Source organism: Pongo pygmaeus, chromosome 3 (assembly GCF_028885625.2).
Source record: "Pongo pygmaeus isolate AG05252 chromosome 3, NHGRI_mPonPyg2-v2.0_pri, whole genome shotgun sequence".
Lineage (NCBI taxonomy): Eukaryota > Metazoa > Chordata > Mammalia > Primates > Hominidae > Pongo > Pongo pygmaeus.
In genome coordinates this window covers 100,223,415-100,241,251 of record NC_072376.2, presented here as the reverse complement: position 1 = coordinate 100,241,251, position 17,837 = coordinate 100,223,415, and the positions used below count along the sequence as shown (strand labels likewise).

Below are 17,837 nucleotides of genomic sequence, written 5' to 3'. Positions count from 1 at the left end.
ATAAAAAGGAATGAATTAACAGCATTTGCAGTGACCTGGATGAGATTGGAGACTATTATTCTAAGTGGAATAACTCAGGATTGGAAAACCAAATATCATATGTTCTCACTGATATGTGGGAGCTAAGCCATGAGGATGCAAAGGCATAAGAATGATACAATGGACTTGGGGACTTGGGGGAGAGAGTGAGAGGGGGCGAGGGAAAGACTACAAACATGGTGCAGTGTATACTGCTTGGGTGATGGGTACACCAAAATCTCACAAATCACCACTAAAGAACTTACTCATGTAACCAAATACCACCTGTACCCTAATAACTTATGGGAAAAAATATATATTTATTTAAAACCAAATTTTTTAAATTCGTGGTTTGAATATTTGAGAAACAAATTTTGGAATAAAGATATAATAAGAAAAAAGTTAGAAAAAATGAATGTTATGATGCATGGAAAGTCTCATAACTGGTAGCTAACAGACTAAAATTACCCCAAAGACAGTATTCTTCATTTTCATATGCTCAATGTGTGAACATTGTCTGGCTCTGTAGATGTTCAGTACATCCTATCAATTAATAAATTAAAAGATGAATGCATTTTTTTTCTTTTTGTTCTTTCTATCTACTTTCCTTCTTTACTCCCATTTTAAATTGTTTTCAGGTTTATATCAAGGTGTGACTTGCTGTTAAGTCTTTGTATATCAGCCCTCCTTTGTGTGTATGTGTTGTGTAACAGTTTTTTTCTACCTCATTCCACTTCTTGTCCAGCTAAAATTAAGCCAAGTAGAAGTAGGATTGCCAGATAAACAAAGCACTCAGTTAAAGTTGAGTATCAGGGCCGGGCATGGTGGCTCACACCTGTAATCCCAGCACTTTGAGAGGCCAAGGTGGATGGATCACTTGAGGTCAGGAGTTCAAGACCAGCTGCCTGGCCAGCATCGTGAAACCCTGTCTCTACTCAAAATACAAAAATTTAGCCAGGTGTGGTGGTGTTTGCCTGTAATCCTAGGTACTCAGGAGGCTTAGGTAGGAGAATGGCTTGAAGCCAGGAGGCAGAGGTTGTAATGAGCCGAGATGGCGCCACTGCACTCCAGCCTGTGTGATAGAGTGAGACTCTGTCTCAAAAAATAAATACATAATAAAGTTGAGTATTAGATAGGTAGTGAATCATTTATTTAGCATAATTATGTCCAAAATATTTCACAAAGGCCAAATATTGCATGGGGTATACTTATACTAAAAATTATTCATTGTTTATCTGAAATTCAAATTTAATAGGCATCCTATATATTTGTTATATCTGGCAACTCTAATAAGATCCATTCATTCCCCTGATGTGTATGGCTAACCCTGCCCATAAGCATGGCAAAGTCTTAGTTATGTTGATTTAGCCAAAAGAAAATGTTTACAGTGCCTCTTAGTTTTACACCATAGTGGAAATAAGCTTTTCTTCTTTAGTGAAATTGTCTTCCATTTGTTTCACCTTTTTCCATTATGAATCTCTCGCTTCTCTTCTTAATTATAACACATTTGAAGGATTGCATTTTTATTTGTGATAAAACTCATAGATTAGAATATACGTACAGGTCACATAAAAATACATGAAGATGATAAACCTAATATACAGTGTTGCATAGGTAGTGCGATTAAGAAACTACACATTTATTGTATACAGTGTCATTAATGTCAATGAAATTCTTAGAAGCACTTCTTGTACAAAGAGTATGTTTTCGCAGTTAGCAATAGTACAGGCATGTTAAAAACTACTATTTATAGAGCTACAACCTCAAACCATTCAATGAAATTTGATCTTATGAGTTGGTGTACTGCTTGATAAATGGCCCTGATTTACAATGATCATTCCATAACATGCCAGAAAAAAAAGGGACAAGAAGCCTATTACTTTGCAGAAGCAATTACAGAAAATTTGGAACAGTAGTACCATTCCTCATTATAATATGCACATTTGTTATATTGCACCTTCCTGAGTTGAACTTCGAAAATGGTAGCCGGATGCAAAGCCAGAACGGATGAATTCATCCCAGGCTGGAGCTTCACTGGTGGTGGTAGTAATTCTGACCATCATAGCCGTCGTAGCCTTGTCCTTTAAAGTAGCTGTACTCATCTTCGTAGGCTCGGTAATTGTCCCCACGAGGTTCCCCGTTCTCACTTTCATAGATTTCATATCCATTGTCGTATTCATTGGCGCCCGTGTATTCGTACTCCCCCTCATATTCAACAGTGGTGGTTTTCCCAAAAGGTGGGGAAGTGGTTCTATAGACTTGTGGTGGGGTTGTAGGTTCAAACCCACCGTTTGGAGAGGTTGTTGTCTTAGAGCTGCCCTTGCCCTGCCCTCCGGTCGCTGTGGTGCCTTCTGCATTGGCTCCAGTGACACTTTCTTCTTCCCCTTCTTCTCCATTGTCTCCTCCGCTGCTACCGTTGCCGTTTTCTGCCTCTGTGCTGTTGGTACTGGTGCCGTTTATGCCTTGTTCGTTTTCATCCACTTCTGCTTCGCTTTCTTCGTTTTCATTTTCTTCCTCTTCCTCCTCTTCTTCTTCATCACTTTCCTCCTCTTTTGTAGCTTTGCTTGTTATATCCCCAGCCTGTAAGGAAACGTTTGAAAGAAGAACCCAAATCTAGCTGTGAAAAATGTAAAATTTAAGGCCATCACTTCATGCAACACAATACTGATAGCCTTATTCTAGGCGTCTTATTTGAATTAAGACCAATTTAATTTACAAAATGATTGGGGGCTTTAAAACTTCAGGATAAACCCCTTTGTCATGGGTTTTGATGGGGAAAGTGTACCATTATTTAAAGATAATGCCTTTCCTGGGGGAGAGTCTTCCTATCGTTTTGCTACTCACTTTCTCTGTCTTGGAATTCTCTTCCTTGGAATGTCATGGTATCTCTCAGGACCTTTTATCCATGCCTAGATGTGTGTTCTTAGTCTTCTGTTATAATGTAAAAGTCAGTGTAATAACATGGTAGGAGAACTTGCCTGGGAGAAGATATTTTCTTGTTTGTAAATAGGAAAATTATATCTGCTCTCACTTTTTCAATAAGTTAATGAAGATAGTATAAAATACTATGTGTGTAGTGTTAGGATACCCTTAGACTCCAGTAAAAAAGTTTAAAAAAGATTGAACATTACATTATTATTAATGGTAATAATTTCATTTTGGAGGAATAATTCCATTGTTACCTTCTTGGGAAGCTGGATTGCAGCTAACCCTGGATACCCTGTGGCAAGCGTGGCGTCCTCTCCATAGCCCAGTGTTGTAGCAGAAAGTGTGGTATTCTCAGCCTCAGAGTCTTCATCTTCATTCGATTCTTCATTGTTTTCTCCTTCATTTGAAGTCTCCTGTTAAAAAATTCATGGTAAGAAAAATTATTTTACCTGGAAGATAGTTCAAGATTTACTGGAGCTGTGAATCATTTGTTGAAGGTTTGTTATTTGGAAAAATTTTGCATCCCTCAGCTGGCTGATCACTCAAAGCCTGCCTTCCCTTATGCCATTTGCACTTCTCACTTCTAAGATCTCAACTCCAAGTTATTTAATCCTCCTTACTCCACACTATATGTTTTAGATATTTCTGCTTTGTATTTTATCAACTAAAAAATACTTGTGTTTCAGGCATTTGACACATCATTTTTTCTGCACAAAGAAGAAACTAAACACTCTAAGAAATTCTTAGTGATATATTATTGCATGAAGGTTTTTAGTTTTTGTTTTGTTTTGTTTTTACACAGAGTCATGCTCTGTTGCTAGGCTGGAGTGCAGTGGTGTGATCTTGGCTCACTGCAACATCTGCCTCCTGGGTTCAAGCGATTCTCCTGTCTCAGCCTCCTGCGCAGCTGAGACTACAGGCACATGCCACCACACCCAGCTAATTTTTGTATTTTTAGTAGAAACGAGGTTTCACCGTGTTGGTCAGGATGATCTCGATCTCTTGACCTCGTGATCTGCCCGCCTCAACCTCCCAAAGTGCTGGGATGACAGGCATGAGCCACTGCGCCCAGTCTGCATGAAGGTGTTTTAAAAAATTAATACTCTTCAAATGAATGTCTATTATAATCTTTAATATTTCATCTTTTAGCCTTTATATCATGTTGTGAGGCAATTGTTTTTTAATTGAGTTGATCTCAGTGTAATTTGTAGCTAATATTAAAACTCAAGGTTTCCTATATATACAATTTATTTACTTTAAACAAATACTGGAAAATTGAATTCATTTCAATACATTTTAAGAGATTGTGATAACTTTTAAAGTTTAAAACAAACAAACAAATATTTAGCCTGTCTATTATTAAAACAAAGTGACTAAAGCACCACGTTTGTTTCATCAAATTCGTAAATTTCACTATTTCAGTGGGTTGCAGTACTACCAGAGTATACCCCAAACAGTCTCCAAGCTAATTGTGTCAAATATCCCCAAAACACCATGCTGTTTGTTTATTGTTTTATGTTTATGCTTTATTCCAACAGATGTTTCAGAGGTAGAAGGAGAAATTTATGCTACTATCCTTAGAAAGATCCCCAGAGTAGAAGAATATACTATTTGCAGTTGAAAAATCTGATTGGGTTATATGACTCATATGAGGTCAAATAGATAGCAGTTTATTGGTGGTAGGGTCACAACTAAAGGCCCAATATCCCAACTTTTATATTTTATCTTACACCTTTTCTTTTCCCAGATACTTTATTTAGGGGTGTTCCACTGCACATGAGTTAAATAGGAAAATAGGTCACTGTTGATGGGTATGAGGCTTCACAAATTTTATTGGATAGAAAAATAGCACTAATTTGGGCTTACAAAGATATTTTCAACTCACTAGATTGGCTAACAAGACTGAAAGAAGCAAGTGTTGGTGAGAATGTGGAGCAACCAGAACCCTCATACACTGATGGTGAGAGTTTACCTGAGTATGTCTGTTTTGGAAAGCTAGTTGCCATCTACTAAGGTTGAATATATGCCTCAGTAGATTTTGACTCCGAAATTTCACTTTTAGGTGAAATGGCCTCGAGAAATGAATATGTATGTGTTCACCAGAATAAGTTCTAGAAAGTTCATAGCAGCACTTAGTAATCACCCAAACTTGGAAACTACTTAAGTGCCCATCAACAGAAGAATAACACATTTTGGTACATTCACATAATGAAATACTGACAATGAGAATAAATGATCCACAACTACAGAACAACATGGATGAATCTCTAAATTTGAGAGTGAAGAAGTGACACACAAAGAGTAAATGATGTATGATCCTACATTTATAATATACAAACACAGGCCAAAGTCAATCTATTAAGAGTCAAAATACTGCTTGCCTTTGGTAGGGGTTTGTTAATGGGTGGAATGGAACACAAGGCATGCACTGCTTTTTGATATGAGTGCTAGTTTCACTTATGTGTTCAATTTCTGAAATTTCAATGAGATGTATAATTAAGATAATTTTATTATGTATATTTCAGTAAAAGTTTCTTTTATGGCCTGGCATGGTGGCTCACTCCTGTAATCCCAGCACTTTGGGACGCCGAGGTGGGCAGATCACGAGGTCAGGAGATCAAGACCATCCTGGCTAACACGGTGAAACCCCATCTCTACTAAAAATACAAAACATTAGCCAGGCGTAGTGGCGGGCGCCTGTAGTCCCAGCTACTCGGGAAGCTGAGGCAGGAGAATGGCGTGAAACTGGGAGGTGCAGCTTGTAGTGAGCCGAGATCAAGCCACTGAACTCCAGCCTGGGCAACAGAGCGAGACTCCGTCTCAAAATAAAAAAAGTTTATTTTATGAGGCTAAATAGTTTAGGAGTGGGAAAAGGAAATGTGTGATCACCAAATGGAAAATATGCCTAAGTATTCTCCTCATACAAATACAATCCCTGGAGACTCTATATTTAACCTAAATTGCTAATAACATTTTAGAGAATGAGGAAAAAAGATGTTTCAGAATCTCTTCAGGATGAAAGACTTCTGGTTTTATTTACCTGCTTTTCCATTACTACTTTTAATGAATGAAGTTTGTTGCATTTATTCCTCTGAAGTTTCAAAACCAAACCACCAGATATGTACTGGGCACCATATATGTATAAGAAATTATGCTAGGCAGCATGAAGAGATATAAAACTGAGTAGCATGGCTCCTCCCCAAAGCAGGGATTTTAACCTATGGTCATGATGTGTCTGCAGATACGTTCTGGGAAGACCTTAAAAGTTCAGAGATCCTTGGCAAAATTTTGTGTGTACTTGATTTCATCAGAGTCCCCAAAGAAGTCCTAGTCTTCCTCAGTCCTCAACCACCACAACAATAAATGAAGAGCCACTCCCAAAAGTTATGCAATCTAGTTGGGAAATGTAGTTGACAAGGCAATTTTACAATCACTGTACAGCAAATAGCTATAACTAAATGGATAACCCTAGCCTAGTTCTTGTGTAAGATTGCTATGTGGAACTCCAGCAGAAATGTTGTGGGATTTAGTGGGTGGCATTTTTCCTGGTACTGGCTTAACATTCTTGTAAGGCCTTCCTTCAAGATGTTAGTATAAATTATGATACGGGAAATGTTACTTTTATAGTTAAAAATATACCAAACTAATGATTCGTCACCTTTCAAGTTCCCACACCATTTTGTTTTCAAGATAGCTGTTAATACATGATCCATTTTTGAATATCATTGTCCATTCATAAATAGCACCTGAGAAAACCTTAATTTAAAAGGTTCCTAAACCAGTGGTAACTATAATTGACTGTGTGGGAAAGATGCATCCTAATTGGTATGTTTCCTTAGGCAAGAGTGTCAGTTATAAACATGGTAGCACAATTTCCAAGACATGTAGATGATTCTTAGCCCGGGACTACACTAATCTGTAAAACTATATGGGAAGATATTTATATACCTATGAATTTTATTACTACCCAAAGAGACGTAAGTTTTTTTGTTGTTGTTTTAGTTTTTTTTCTGTGACAGAGTCTTGCTCTGTTGCACAGACTGGAGTGCAGTGACAGGATCTCGGCTCACTGCAACCTCCACCTTCCGGGTTCAAATGATTCTCGTGTCTCAGCTTCCCGAGTGACAGGAATTACAGGTGCATGCCACCATACCTGGCTAATTTTTGTATGTTTAGTAGAGACAGGGTTTCACCATGTTGGCCAGGCTGGTCTCAAACTCCTGACCTCAAGTGTTCTGCCCGCCTTGGCCTCTCAGAGTGTTGGGATTACAGGCATGAGCCACCACACCAAGCCTGAAATTTTTTTAAAAAGAATAACCCTATTTTGTGGGTTATGAAAGGCTGATGAATTACAATAATATTGTAGAGGAGATATGCTGGTTTTTACATATTACCCTCTTGGTAAATTAAATTTTAAAGTTCAGTCCTTAAAACAAGTCTTGCACTGAGTTTAGGATTACTATTCACTTGTCTTCTAACATCATGTTCTATCCACCTAAATAGAAGTAATGCTATCTGTTGCTTTTTATCAGATTTTATACTACTTCTGTTGCTTTTTATCAGATTTTATACTACTTCTACTTAAAAGGGAGACATTTTTGGTTTTGAGCACCATTTGTAAGTAACTTCAACCCCAAACTGCAACAGTGTTTTAAACAGGTCATGTTAGTGGATCCTAATTTAAATAAAATTCTACTTATCCAAAATAGGATATTATGGGCAGTTAGTAAAGTGACAATGGCTATTTGCTGAGTCCAGACTGCAATAGACTAGTTTCCTATTTGTTTTTTGTGCTGTCTGCTTTATTATGAAAAGATTGCAAAATTCCTTACCTCTTCTTCCTCCTCCTCTTCTGAACTATCATCTCCATTTTCTTCAGATGAGTCACTACTGCCCTAAAAATATATATACATGTATATATACTCTTATCTGTGTACAAATATATTCAACAGCAATTTAAATTTCCTGCTAATTGAATCACAATAAAATACACACAAATATTTACTCAATCTAATTAGTATTACCATCTTGACTGACTTGTTTACTAAGAACAGATTGCATACTGATGTGAGAAAGATAGGAGATTAGACATGCAAAATGAAGTTAGAGAAAAATAGGCATTTTATTATGATCAAGATATGAATTGGATGTCCCATTTGTCAACTTCCAAAGCATTGACAATATGTTGAAACATTTTGCATGTAAAAACTAGGGCAATGAATCACAGAACTGTTTAACTTTGAGAGAACAAGTGAGTTATCTGGTCCAATTTTTAAATTTTATGGAGAATGAATTAGCAGACTAAAAAAGTTGTGACTTCTCCAGCAGGTTCAAGGCAGACCTTGGGCTAAGATATAGTTCACATTTTAAAATTTTATTTAGAAAACATAAAAGAAATCATTCAGCTTACTATAAAAGTTGTTATAGATCATTCTCTTACACAGTGAGCTCTCCTGTTGAATTTAAATTAGCACTTCATTTAATGGCATTTGATTTGCATATAATTTTTAGTATCTTTAAATTTGATTAAAGCCATTTCCTAAAATGAGGTTAATTTATACATGTGAAGTAAAAGTCTTATGACAGAAAAATTTATTCATTTAATTATTTGGGAGGTTGTGTAGAGTAATATCCCTCTAACAAGTTCAGTGTTGAATGAGAATAAATTAAGATTTTGTATATAAAAATATAAGCTAAAGAGTTTTGCTACTTTTTGAAAGGAAATGTAAATTCCAATCTAAGATTCTGTCATTTCCTTCCCTGTAATATTTAGCTTTGATTCTGATGACCCAGTTAATGTCTTGCATTTAGAAAATACAGCTGCAGAAGGATCTCTAACTTCTGGGTTAGAAATCAGATGTGAGACAACATTCATGTCAAGGTCCTGTGGGACTGTCCCTGCTGGCTCATTCTTCAGACGGCCACATCATCCACCCAAGGAAAGGGAATGCTTGTCACCTCGAGCCAGGAATAACCTCAGGTGGAAAAGAGAATAATTAAACCTGTTCTTCTACAGCCATGACCTTAACGGTTGTGCCTTCCCTAGCCCAGAGGGTGAATAGAGTATTATATTTGAATGATTTCTAGTTGTTAGTTAACTTAATTATAGAGGACAGTATATTTATGCAATCAGAACTGTTTCTCTCATTGGGGTATTTCAATCACTTTACATGCACCTTCACCTCTGGCTTTCTCCCTAGCTCAACCACATCACTCTTTGATTAGTGTCTGCAGTGAGAACACTTTAAAAGCTGTATGAAATGCCTTGAAGCTTTGGCATTTTCCTATCTTTCATTTGTGCATTATTACCAATTTGTTATTAAGTCCAATTGATTCTCCAAGAAGTCTTTCATTTGTCTACACAGATAGATGAAAGAGTTCTGAAATTGAAGACAATTCTGAAAACCCACAACTCTTGTATCATAGCTGAGATAAGTCCGATAAAAGAAATATAAGATTAAATTCTTACTTTCTATGAGTTCACACACTAATAAAATATCATTTGAATCACAAAAAGACAATTTTCTCAATTAAGAAGCCTAGGATGTTAAGTTTACTTAAACTTTCATTTCTGTAGTCTAGCAGATATATAAGCCATAATAGCTTGCTGATCACTTTGCAATCCAAATAACATATGTCATTGTAACTTGGTAATTTAGAAATGATTGTATATAAATGCAGATTTGTTTGATGAAGACATGAATTTCAAAGCCAATACAGCTTAATGTATTTTGGGGTGACAACTTGGGCGCTAAACACCTAACAATACACTTAAAGAAAATCAAATTTTGTAAAGTAGAAGAATGGGTCATGAATACTAGGTCAGACAGTTGGATTGGGAGATATATTGTATATAATTTCATTTAAAAACAATTATCTTACAAATCCTACATTAGTTGAGATGGGCCTATCTGCATATAATTTGTGAAAAAACTTGTATATTAAAGATCTCCTTGATCTACAAACCTCAGGTCTATCAATACTGAGAAACGTAACACCTCCTAATATTGCTTCACTATGGACATTTTAATGGGCCCATACATACATATCTATAAAAACATCCAGATGGGAATGAATATCTCTATGTACCTAATATTTCAGAAAAGTTTAGGAGCTAGTCAGAGACTTGAATTTATTATCATTTCCATTTAGTTTAAAAAAGAGAACAAAGCAAACTTTCAAATGAGCACTGTTTATTTATGGGTCTGAGGTGAACCAAAGAAGGGAATACAATTCTGAAAACCCACAACTCTTGTTTCATTCATGCTCATATTTTTGTGGCCACACAAATTCCCCATAATTATGCTGGTGCTAGAAATACTTTAAAATGATCATTTCCTATCATTGTAGGGGTTAGAGATGGATTAGCCCAACATATGGTAAGATGCAATGCCAAGCCACTGTGCTGAGGCATCGTTTTCAGCATCCTGACTGCTTTTAGTGTCTCAAAAGTCCTGGGTCAAGTGGTGCATAATTGGTGTCCTGAACCCAAACTGTATAGTACTAGAAATAGTGCAATCCTGGTTTGTTGCATATTTAAAATCAACACCACACCCTCTGGTTTTCAAAGGCACTCTTCACAGGTAACCCAGCAAAATTGGAAACCTTATTTTTAGTTTTAGTTATTTTCCTTTTTGTTTACAAATTTAAGGGATGGTTTGTTTTTCTCACAAGCTTTTTTGGTGCATGTCATGAATTTCTCTTTTTCCTCTGCAGTTTTACCATTATAATTATGCTCCAGTGTATGACATATTACTCTAGTGACCCATACAGGTTAAGGTGCAGAAAATCTTCAGAAATTACCAATGATTATCAAGGTTTTTTAAAAACAATAGCCTCTGATGTTTATGAAGTCAAATTTTCCCCTACCAATTAAAGGACTCTGCAGTGCCACATGTAAACAGCTATCTGACAGTATTGAATCAGCTGTAATAGGACAGCCAGTGACCTTATCACGATGGAATTGGTCAACAACTGATAAAACTGTCCACTTTTGTCTGTGAGTTAGCAAAAACACCAGAGCTCAATGTGCTACAGTGTTTGTTTTTATTATATCATTCTAGACTGTACCCAAATGATCCAAATGATTTTACTCTGTGTGTGTGTCTGCTTTAAAAGAGAACTTAGAAATAAACCTTATTTCCCTAAAAACAAACTTCTTATAGTAAGCAGTCTTTTTGACTGAATTTCAGTGAGAGTTGAATTTAGGTGTTTTATAGTTAAAATTTGAACTCCTTTAAATTATAATAGAAATTAAACTGAAGAAAAATGAATTTCTATATTTACCTGAACTGGAAATCGTTTTAAATGAGGATAAAAGTAGGCATGCTTATAAAGATAATATCGTGGCCTGTACTTAAAGACCTGCAAAAACAAAATAAATGATATATTCATGTTTAATATGCAATAAATATACAGCAAATATAATCAGGCCAAGGATATATGCTAAAATTAATTACCCCATTTTCTTCAGAATCCTCTATTTTGACTCTTCGATGCAAATTTTTCATCTGTTTTAAAGAACATTTAATTATTACATAATTTTTCTTTTACATAAAAAGACAAAACTGAAAATAACTGTGGGTTTTGATAAAGAACTTACTGAGAAAGCACAGGCCATTCCCAAAATGCTGAGCAAAATTAAAGCAGTCTTCATTTTGGTGATTGCTTCTGGAATTAATGAAGTGGTAAGGTTAATAAAATATTAAAACTAGGAGCATAACTTTTTTACTCATATTCAAAGATGAAGTATTTAATTTCTGTGTAATTATCACTTTGACCAATTAAAACTAAATTATTCCTTTTATTTTCAAATTATTCCTTCCATTTAAGTAATATAAGACTGACTTAACCCATCCATTTAAATAATCTTGAGTTCCATACTTGGTTTTAACCTATTTTCTGTGATTTGTCAATGGAAGACCCTTTCATTACTGCAAGAGATTTTTGAATACTTAGGGTACTTCACATTGGTGTAACGGCCCTCTTAATATTGACATGGGAGTGTCAGCTAAGTGAATGGAATTGTTAGTGTAGTTGTGTGCCCTGTTTGTTTGTTTACAATTAAAAACTCAACCAGGTGTGGTGGCTCATGCCTCTAAAACCAGTACTTTGGGAGGCCAAGGTGGGCAGATCGCTTGAGTCCAAGAGTTTGAGACGCACCTAGGCAACATGGTGAAACTTGTTCTCTACAAAAAGTGCAGAAATTAGCTTGGCATGGTGGTGCACACCAGTAGGCCTAGCTACTCGAGAGGCTGAGCCTGGGAGGCCAAGATTGCAGTGAGCCGTGTTCATACCACTGTACTCCACCCTGGGGAACAGAGTGAGATCCTGTCTCAAAAATAAAACAAAAAAGCAAAAATCACCGATACCCTATAGGCGGTTTCTAGCTTCTGTATAGGTTTTGGGTTAAAAAATTATTTGTAAAATGGAAAGTAGGAGCAATTTTCCTCTGAATGTCTTGGAATAATTGGTGTGCGTGTGTGTGTGTGTGTGTGTGTGTGTGTGTATATGGGTGGGTGGATGAGAGACAGAGAGAGAGAGACAGAGAGGATCCATAATATATGAAATACCACACTGATAGCATGTAGCACCCAATAGCAACTCCACTAAGGATGCTTCCATGAGAAGAGTTCTTCAGAGTTTCGCCTTGGGATATCGGGGGCAGATTTCCTCAAATTAGTTTGCTCTCCAGCTCCATTTAAGCTTTCCATCTGCTAGTGTGTGAGACTGTACTGGGATGGATTGGGGCACTTCAGGGTTAGGGTGACAGACATGGATGAAAATTTCAATTCTATGGAACAATTGAAGATGCAGCTCTCAAAGTGGGAATAGGGCCTGAATAATCTTGGGGCTTGCAGCCATAAAAAGAGCCTCAGTTCCACATAAATTCCTCATGAGTAAAAGGAGATAGTGAAATGCTATCCTATCTTAATTTTATTCTATTTAATAAAATTGTATTTAAAATTATATCATAATAGAAGTTGGGCAAGCTTAGCTGAAAACCTACTAACACTCAGCCATTTACATTTACATACACATTTAACTGTTAGCACCTTCTCATACACAGTCACAGCTTTGGCAATATTTTGGAAGCAAAATGTAGTGGTGATGGCAATTTCCCATGAATACATTTTGAAAATAATATTTAAAATGTGCAAACCAATGTCATATATTGAAACCTGCTGGTAAATTGTGTATTGTGTCATCATCAGCCAAGATTTATTGCATCCTTATTGAGTATCTGACACTAAGTCCTGGAGATACTGTCTTGGGTCCTAAGTCACACTCTTTTTGTGTGTCAGAATGAGTCTTTGGGTTTGGTGCCCAGACAGTTTCTCACAGTCCTATCTTAGTAAAAGTTCTCGATGGCCACTTGGGAATAAACAGGCTTTGCTCCTGAAGGAGCCCATCTTTTTAGGCAGCGCTGATTGCTATTGGAGTGGTCTAAATAATGCTTTGAACTTTGCCAGCCGTGACCAAGCCCATCAGCAAAACAGAAAGATTATTGCTTTGCCACTTTGTGAAAAGGGTCGGAATATTTATAATATTTTAAAGAGCTAAAAACTTAGATACATAGAATTATATAAATAGTTTTGATTACATACATTTCTCATAACTATAAAAATGACCAGATGAAAAGATGGCATAAATAATAATAATAATAATAATAATATAATAATAATAATACTACAAAGAACCAAGTAGTTCGTGTAGGCAGAATTGGCTGCCTATATAAATCTAATTTTATTTACTTTGTGAGTCAACAAAAAGCAAAGACCTCTATAGTGACCACTACTAACCCAGACAACAATTCAAACGTTCTTAAAGGAGAGGTTTGAGGATTTAATTTCAAGTTTTATTGGGAAGGGTATGATAAACTACCAACAGTATTTATTTCTCTAGTTAGTACAATATATTTTCTGTTCTGACTTTAGAGCTATAGGACACATCAAAACCTAATGTTTAATATGTTCAAAAGACAACATATATACTTGAAGTACAGACTAGGTATAATTTGTAGAGAAATATGCATATATCTAGGCAGATTTGCAAATGCAAAATAGTATTTCAATCAGGTTATCTTGAATGCATCAGAATGAGAAAACAAACAGTTAAGCTATGATGTGCAGAGAACGAAAGTAAGAAGAATAATGTAGTTTATGTGCATAGTATTAAGAACTTATTTACATGCTTAGGTTAACAAGTTTAGCCTTTTGGAACAAATTTAAAATCTGAAGTGCCAGTTTAATGATAAATAATTATTAAACCATGTACAATGCAATAACATCATTTAAATGAAAAATTCAAAGCCAAGTCAGAGATGTAAACTATGGAGTGTCTAATTTTATGATAATGAAGTTGTTCTATTAAATCTTACCCTCTGGCAGTCCTGGAGTGAGGAAGCAGGCTCAAGGCAGTGAGTGGCACAGATTGAGTATTTCCTCTGCCCTCTCACTCACTCATTCACTTGCTCTTGCTGGCTATAAACTCTTCTTTGCCTTCCAACAGCCAATCACTGTCACGACCAAGGTGATGTCAGAACGTGGATTCTCACCAGAAAACCCCCAAACTTCAACACTGTTTCAAGACACAGCCTCAGTTGAATAAACAAGAAACGTGATTCTAGAGCCAAGAGGTTTGCATTGTGGAATTTAATTGAAGGTTTAGATGAAGATGAATAGCTTGGGCTCCGAATATGTATAATAATATACTGGATTTGAATTAAAATAAATAGCGAAGGATTTAACCTTTTAAAAATTTCACAATTATACAAGTTTTCACTATGTCGAAAGAAAGGAAAGCTTGCTGTCATTAGATATAATTTTACATTAGTTTAGCTAAAAAAAGAAAGAAAAACTAAATAATAAGGGAAAAGAGCAGATGAACAACCAATATTTTAATATCAATTATTTTATATTTCCTCCTGAAATAAACTTCAGTGACTCATAAATTAAAGTTGATATGATTAAGTCAGTCAGACTTTGTAAGATATAGTTGCTAAAACATGATGCTGAGTATAAAAGTTAGAACTTTTGAGAATCATACCACTGAGAGGCAGACTTTATATTTTGTTTTGTAAATTAAATCTCTGTATATTGTCCATTTATGTGGCCCTTCCTGTCGTGCATGTGAGGTCAGCTCATTTTTTTTTCTTGGGCTTCTATATACATCTTTTCTATTCATTTTCATATTTAATTTTTTTCCTATGAGTATAACAAAATGACTAGAGCTGGCAGGAGTGATCCATTGTTTTTGAAATGATTCATGAAAACAACCCCACAAGGAATGGATTGATAAACTAAAGTACTAATTTTTTAATTTACAAAGGGAAATCTAGCTTAATAGTTTGCATATTCTCCTAGTCTAGTCATTTTGTTCTTCCTCTAGTTGCTAAGTCTGCTTGGAAATCAAAAATTAATGAATATCATTTTTAAGTTGTGTGCCAATCACCCAATTAGATTCTTTGGATAAGTCATCTTTTCTTTCATAGACGTTACTTGGAAAATACAGACTCATAAAAAGAGAAGTTGGATACATTCTTTCAATTTAATTCAACCCCATAGATTTAGTTTAATTTACCAAACCTTGAATTATACAGCTTTTCACTGAGCCATACTATGATATAGGACATGAGAAGAAAAACAAAAAAAAAATGATTTCTATCTAAAAATTTCACAATTGTGCAAGGCAGATAGACATATAGCCATGGGATACAGTAACCTTAAATTATAGAGCTTTTCACTGAGCCATACCATGATATAGAATATGAGAAGAAAAACAAAAAAATATGGTTTCTATCTAAAAATTTAACAGTTGTGCAAGGCAGATAGACACATAGCCATGGGATACAGTAACAAATATCTACAAGGTTCCGAGGCGCTGTGGAATGAGAGAGATTTACTACTAATTGGCAAAAAAGCAGTGGAGCTGGGCCCTTACACAAGAGTAGGAGTTTGCTAGCTTGTCAAGAAGGAGAGGTTGTCAAGAAGGAGGAGAGAAACATTATTAGGAATGTGTTCAAAGGTTATAAAGACATATGAAACCACATAACAACATCATCCTGTATTTACTGAGCAAGGGCTCACATGCAAATTCTTCACCTGCACTATTTCTCTCATTCTTCATACACATAGAAAACAATTCTTCAAGATTATTCCCATTACAGAGGTGAGGTATATGAGACACAGTGCTGGTAAGTATGCCTTGTATTGCACAACTAGTAAATGAGGAAATTCAAGGATCAAAGTCAAGTACGTCTAATTTTAGAGCCCACACTTCTAATCACTACATATTCTTGCTGGTAGACCCAGAAAACTTCAATAATTCAATAGACTGGAATATTGTAAGTGAAAGTAGTGACACATGAGGTTGGTCAGATAGGCAAAGCCAGGTGATGGAGGGACCTGTCTGTCACACTAAGGAGTATGAACTCCATCATGAAAACTGAGAAAAATAACATATTCAGATTTTCGGTTGGAAAAATCTTTTGTTAACAAGGCAGCAGTGACCGAAGAAGGCAAGATTGTTATGGAGAAGGGCAGCTTACAAAGGCTAATCGTAGTGGTCCAATAAATCAACAATAAAGTCTGAAATAATGCAGTGACAGTGAGAGTGGTGAGGAGGGAACAAATGAGAGCGATGTTAAATAGATACAGTCAGTAGGACTTAGTAGAAGTAAGAGAGGTGGAGAAGCCTAGGATGACTTCTGGATTTCTGGTTTGGATAATTTTGTGAATGGTGCAACCATGTCTTATGCAATGCTGAATAGACCACTGGCTATGTTCTAGTCACTTAGCAAGCTTTTTTTGATAGTAACATGATATGATGAAAGAGGTAGAGACTGAGACTCAAAAGTCTGAGGTTTCAATCTTGACTCTTCCACTAACTTGACTCTACCTCTTAACCATTCTGAGACTTCAGTTTAAACCATCTTTAAAAAATAAGGGAGTTTTCACCAAAAAGAAGAAACCAGCCATTACGTGTACCTTCACACTCATGGAGCATTCTGACCAAATAAATGAACTTGAATCTGATCAGGTCTCTATATCTACCAGGTTAGAGGAAATACAAGGATAGACAAACATGTAAAATAAGACCATTGAGATGCATTCAGGGAAATCCAGAACATGGGAAACTTTATTAGATGCATTACTTCATTTCTTCAATAAAATGGAAGGAAAAATAAAAAAGAAGGAAAGGGAAACTCAAATTATAAAGACTTTAGAGACATTTCTAAAGTAATTATGAAAGAATTGGAGAAATGTTGAATGCTGATCAGCATTTTATAGTATTAAGGAATGATTTGTTATTATTAAGGAATTATATTGGTATTAAGTAATTAAATAAGTATATAATTATGTATAGATTAGTATTAAGGAATAGTATCATCACACCTAAAACTGATGTGATTATATTATTATTATTGTTATTTGGTTTTAAAAAGAATTCTTGTTTTTCAGAGATAAAATAGTTATCTGAGGGTGGAGAAATGATTAAACAAGATTGGCCATAAAATCATAATTGTCAAATTGTTGATGAATTAATGGTAAGTCATGATATTTATCTCCACTTTTGTATATGTTTGAAATGATCTATAAATAGTTTTTTAAGGAAATGATAGAACTATTATAGGTGACCTCTAAGACTGTTTCAATTTATAATATACTGTGATACCTTATTTTCAATACATCATTAACCCTAGCAAACCTTTTCTAACAGTCGTCTAGCTACTAAATTGATTAGATTTATTCATATATGCTCATTAAAGCATTTTTTTCTAAGGAATAGTAGTATCACAGTAAGAATCACAGATCCTTACTAACTTTGCTATTTCTATAATCAGGACTGTCCCAACAACACTTTTTACTGCAGTTCTCATGATCATATCA

The 17,837-nt window shown here is 35.5% G+C and overlaps 1 protein-coding gene across 1 annotated transcript; it reads right to left on the bottom strand.

The window, feature by feature from the left end:
• Positions 1-1,132: 1,132 nt before the first annotated feature.
• IBSP (integrin binding sialoprotein) lies at positions 1,133-14,406 on the bottom strand. Its single transcript, XM_054485727.2, has 7 exons — positions 14,327-14,406; positions 11,549-11,616; positions 11,406-11,456; positions 11,233-11,310; positions 7,779-7,841; positions 3,201-3,359; positions 1,133-2,598 (listed from the first exon to the last, which is right to left on the bottom strand). Exons 2-7 carry the CDS (start codon positions 11,600-11,602, stop codon positions 2,050-2,052), a joined length of 954 nt encoding a protein of 317 aa, XP_054341702.1. The 5' UTR covers positions 11,603-11,616; positions 14,327-14,406; the 3' UTR covers positions 1,133-2,049.
• Between the last annotated feature and the right edge of the window lie 3,431 nt (positions 14,407-17,837).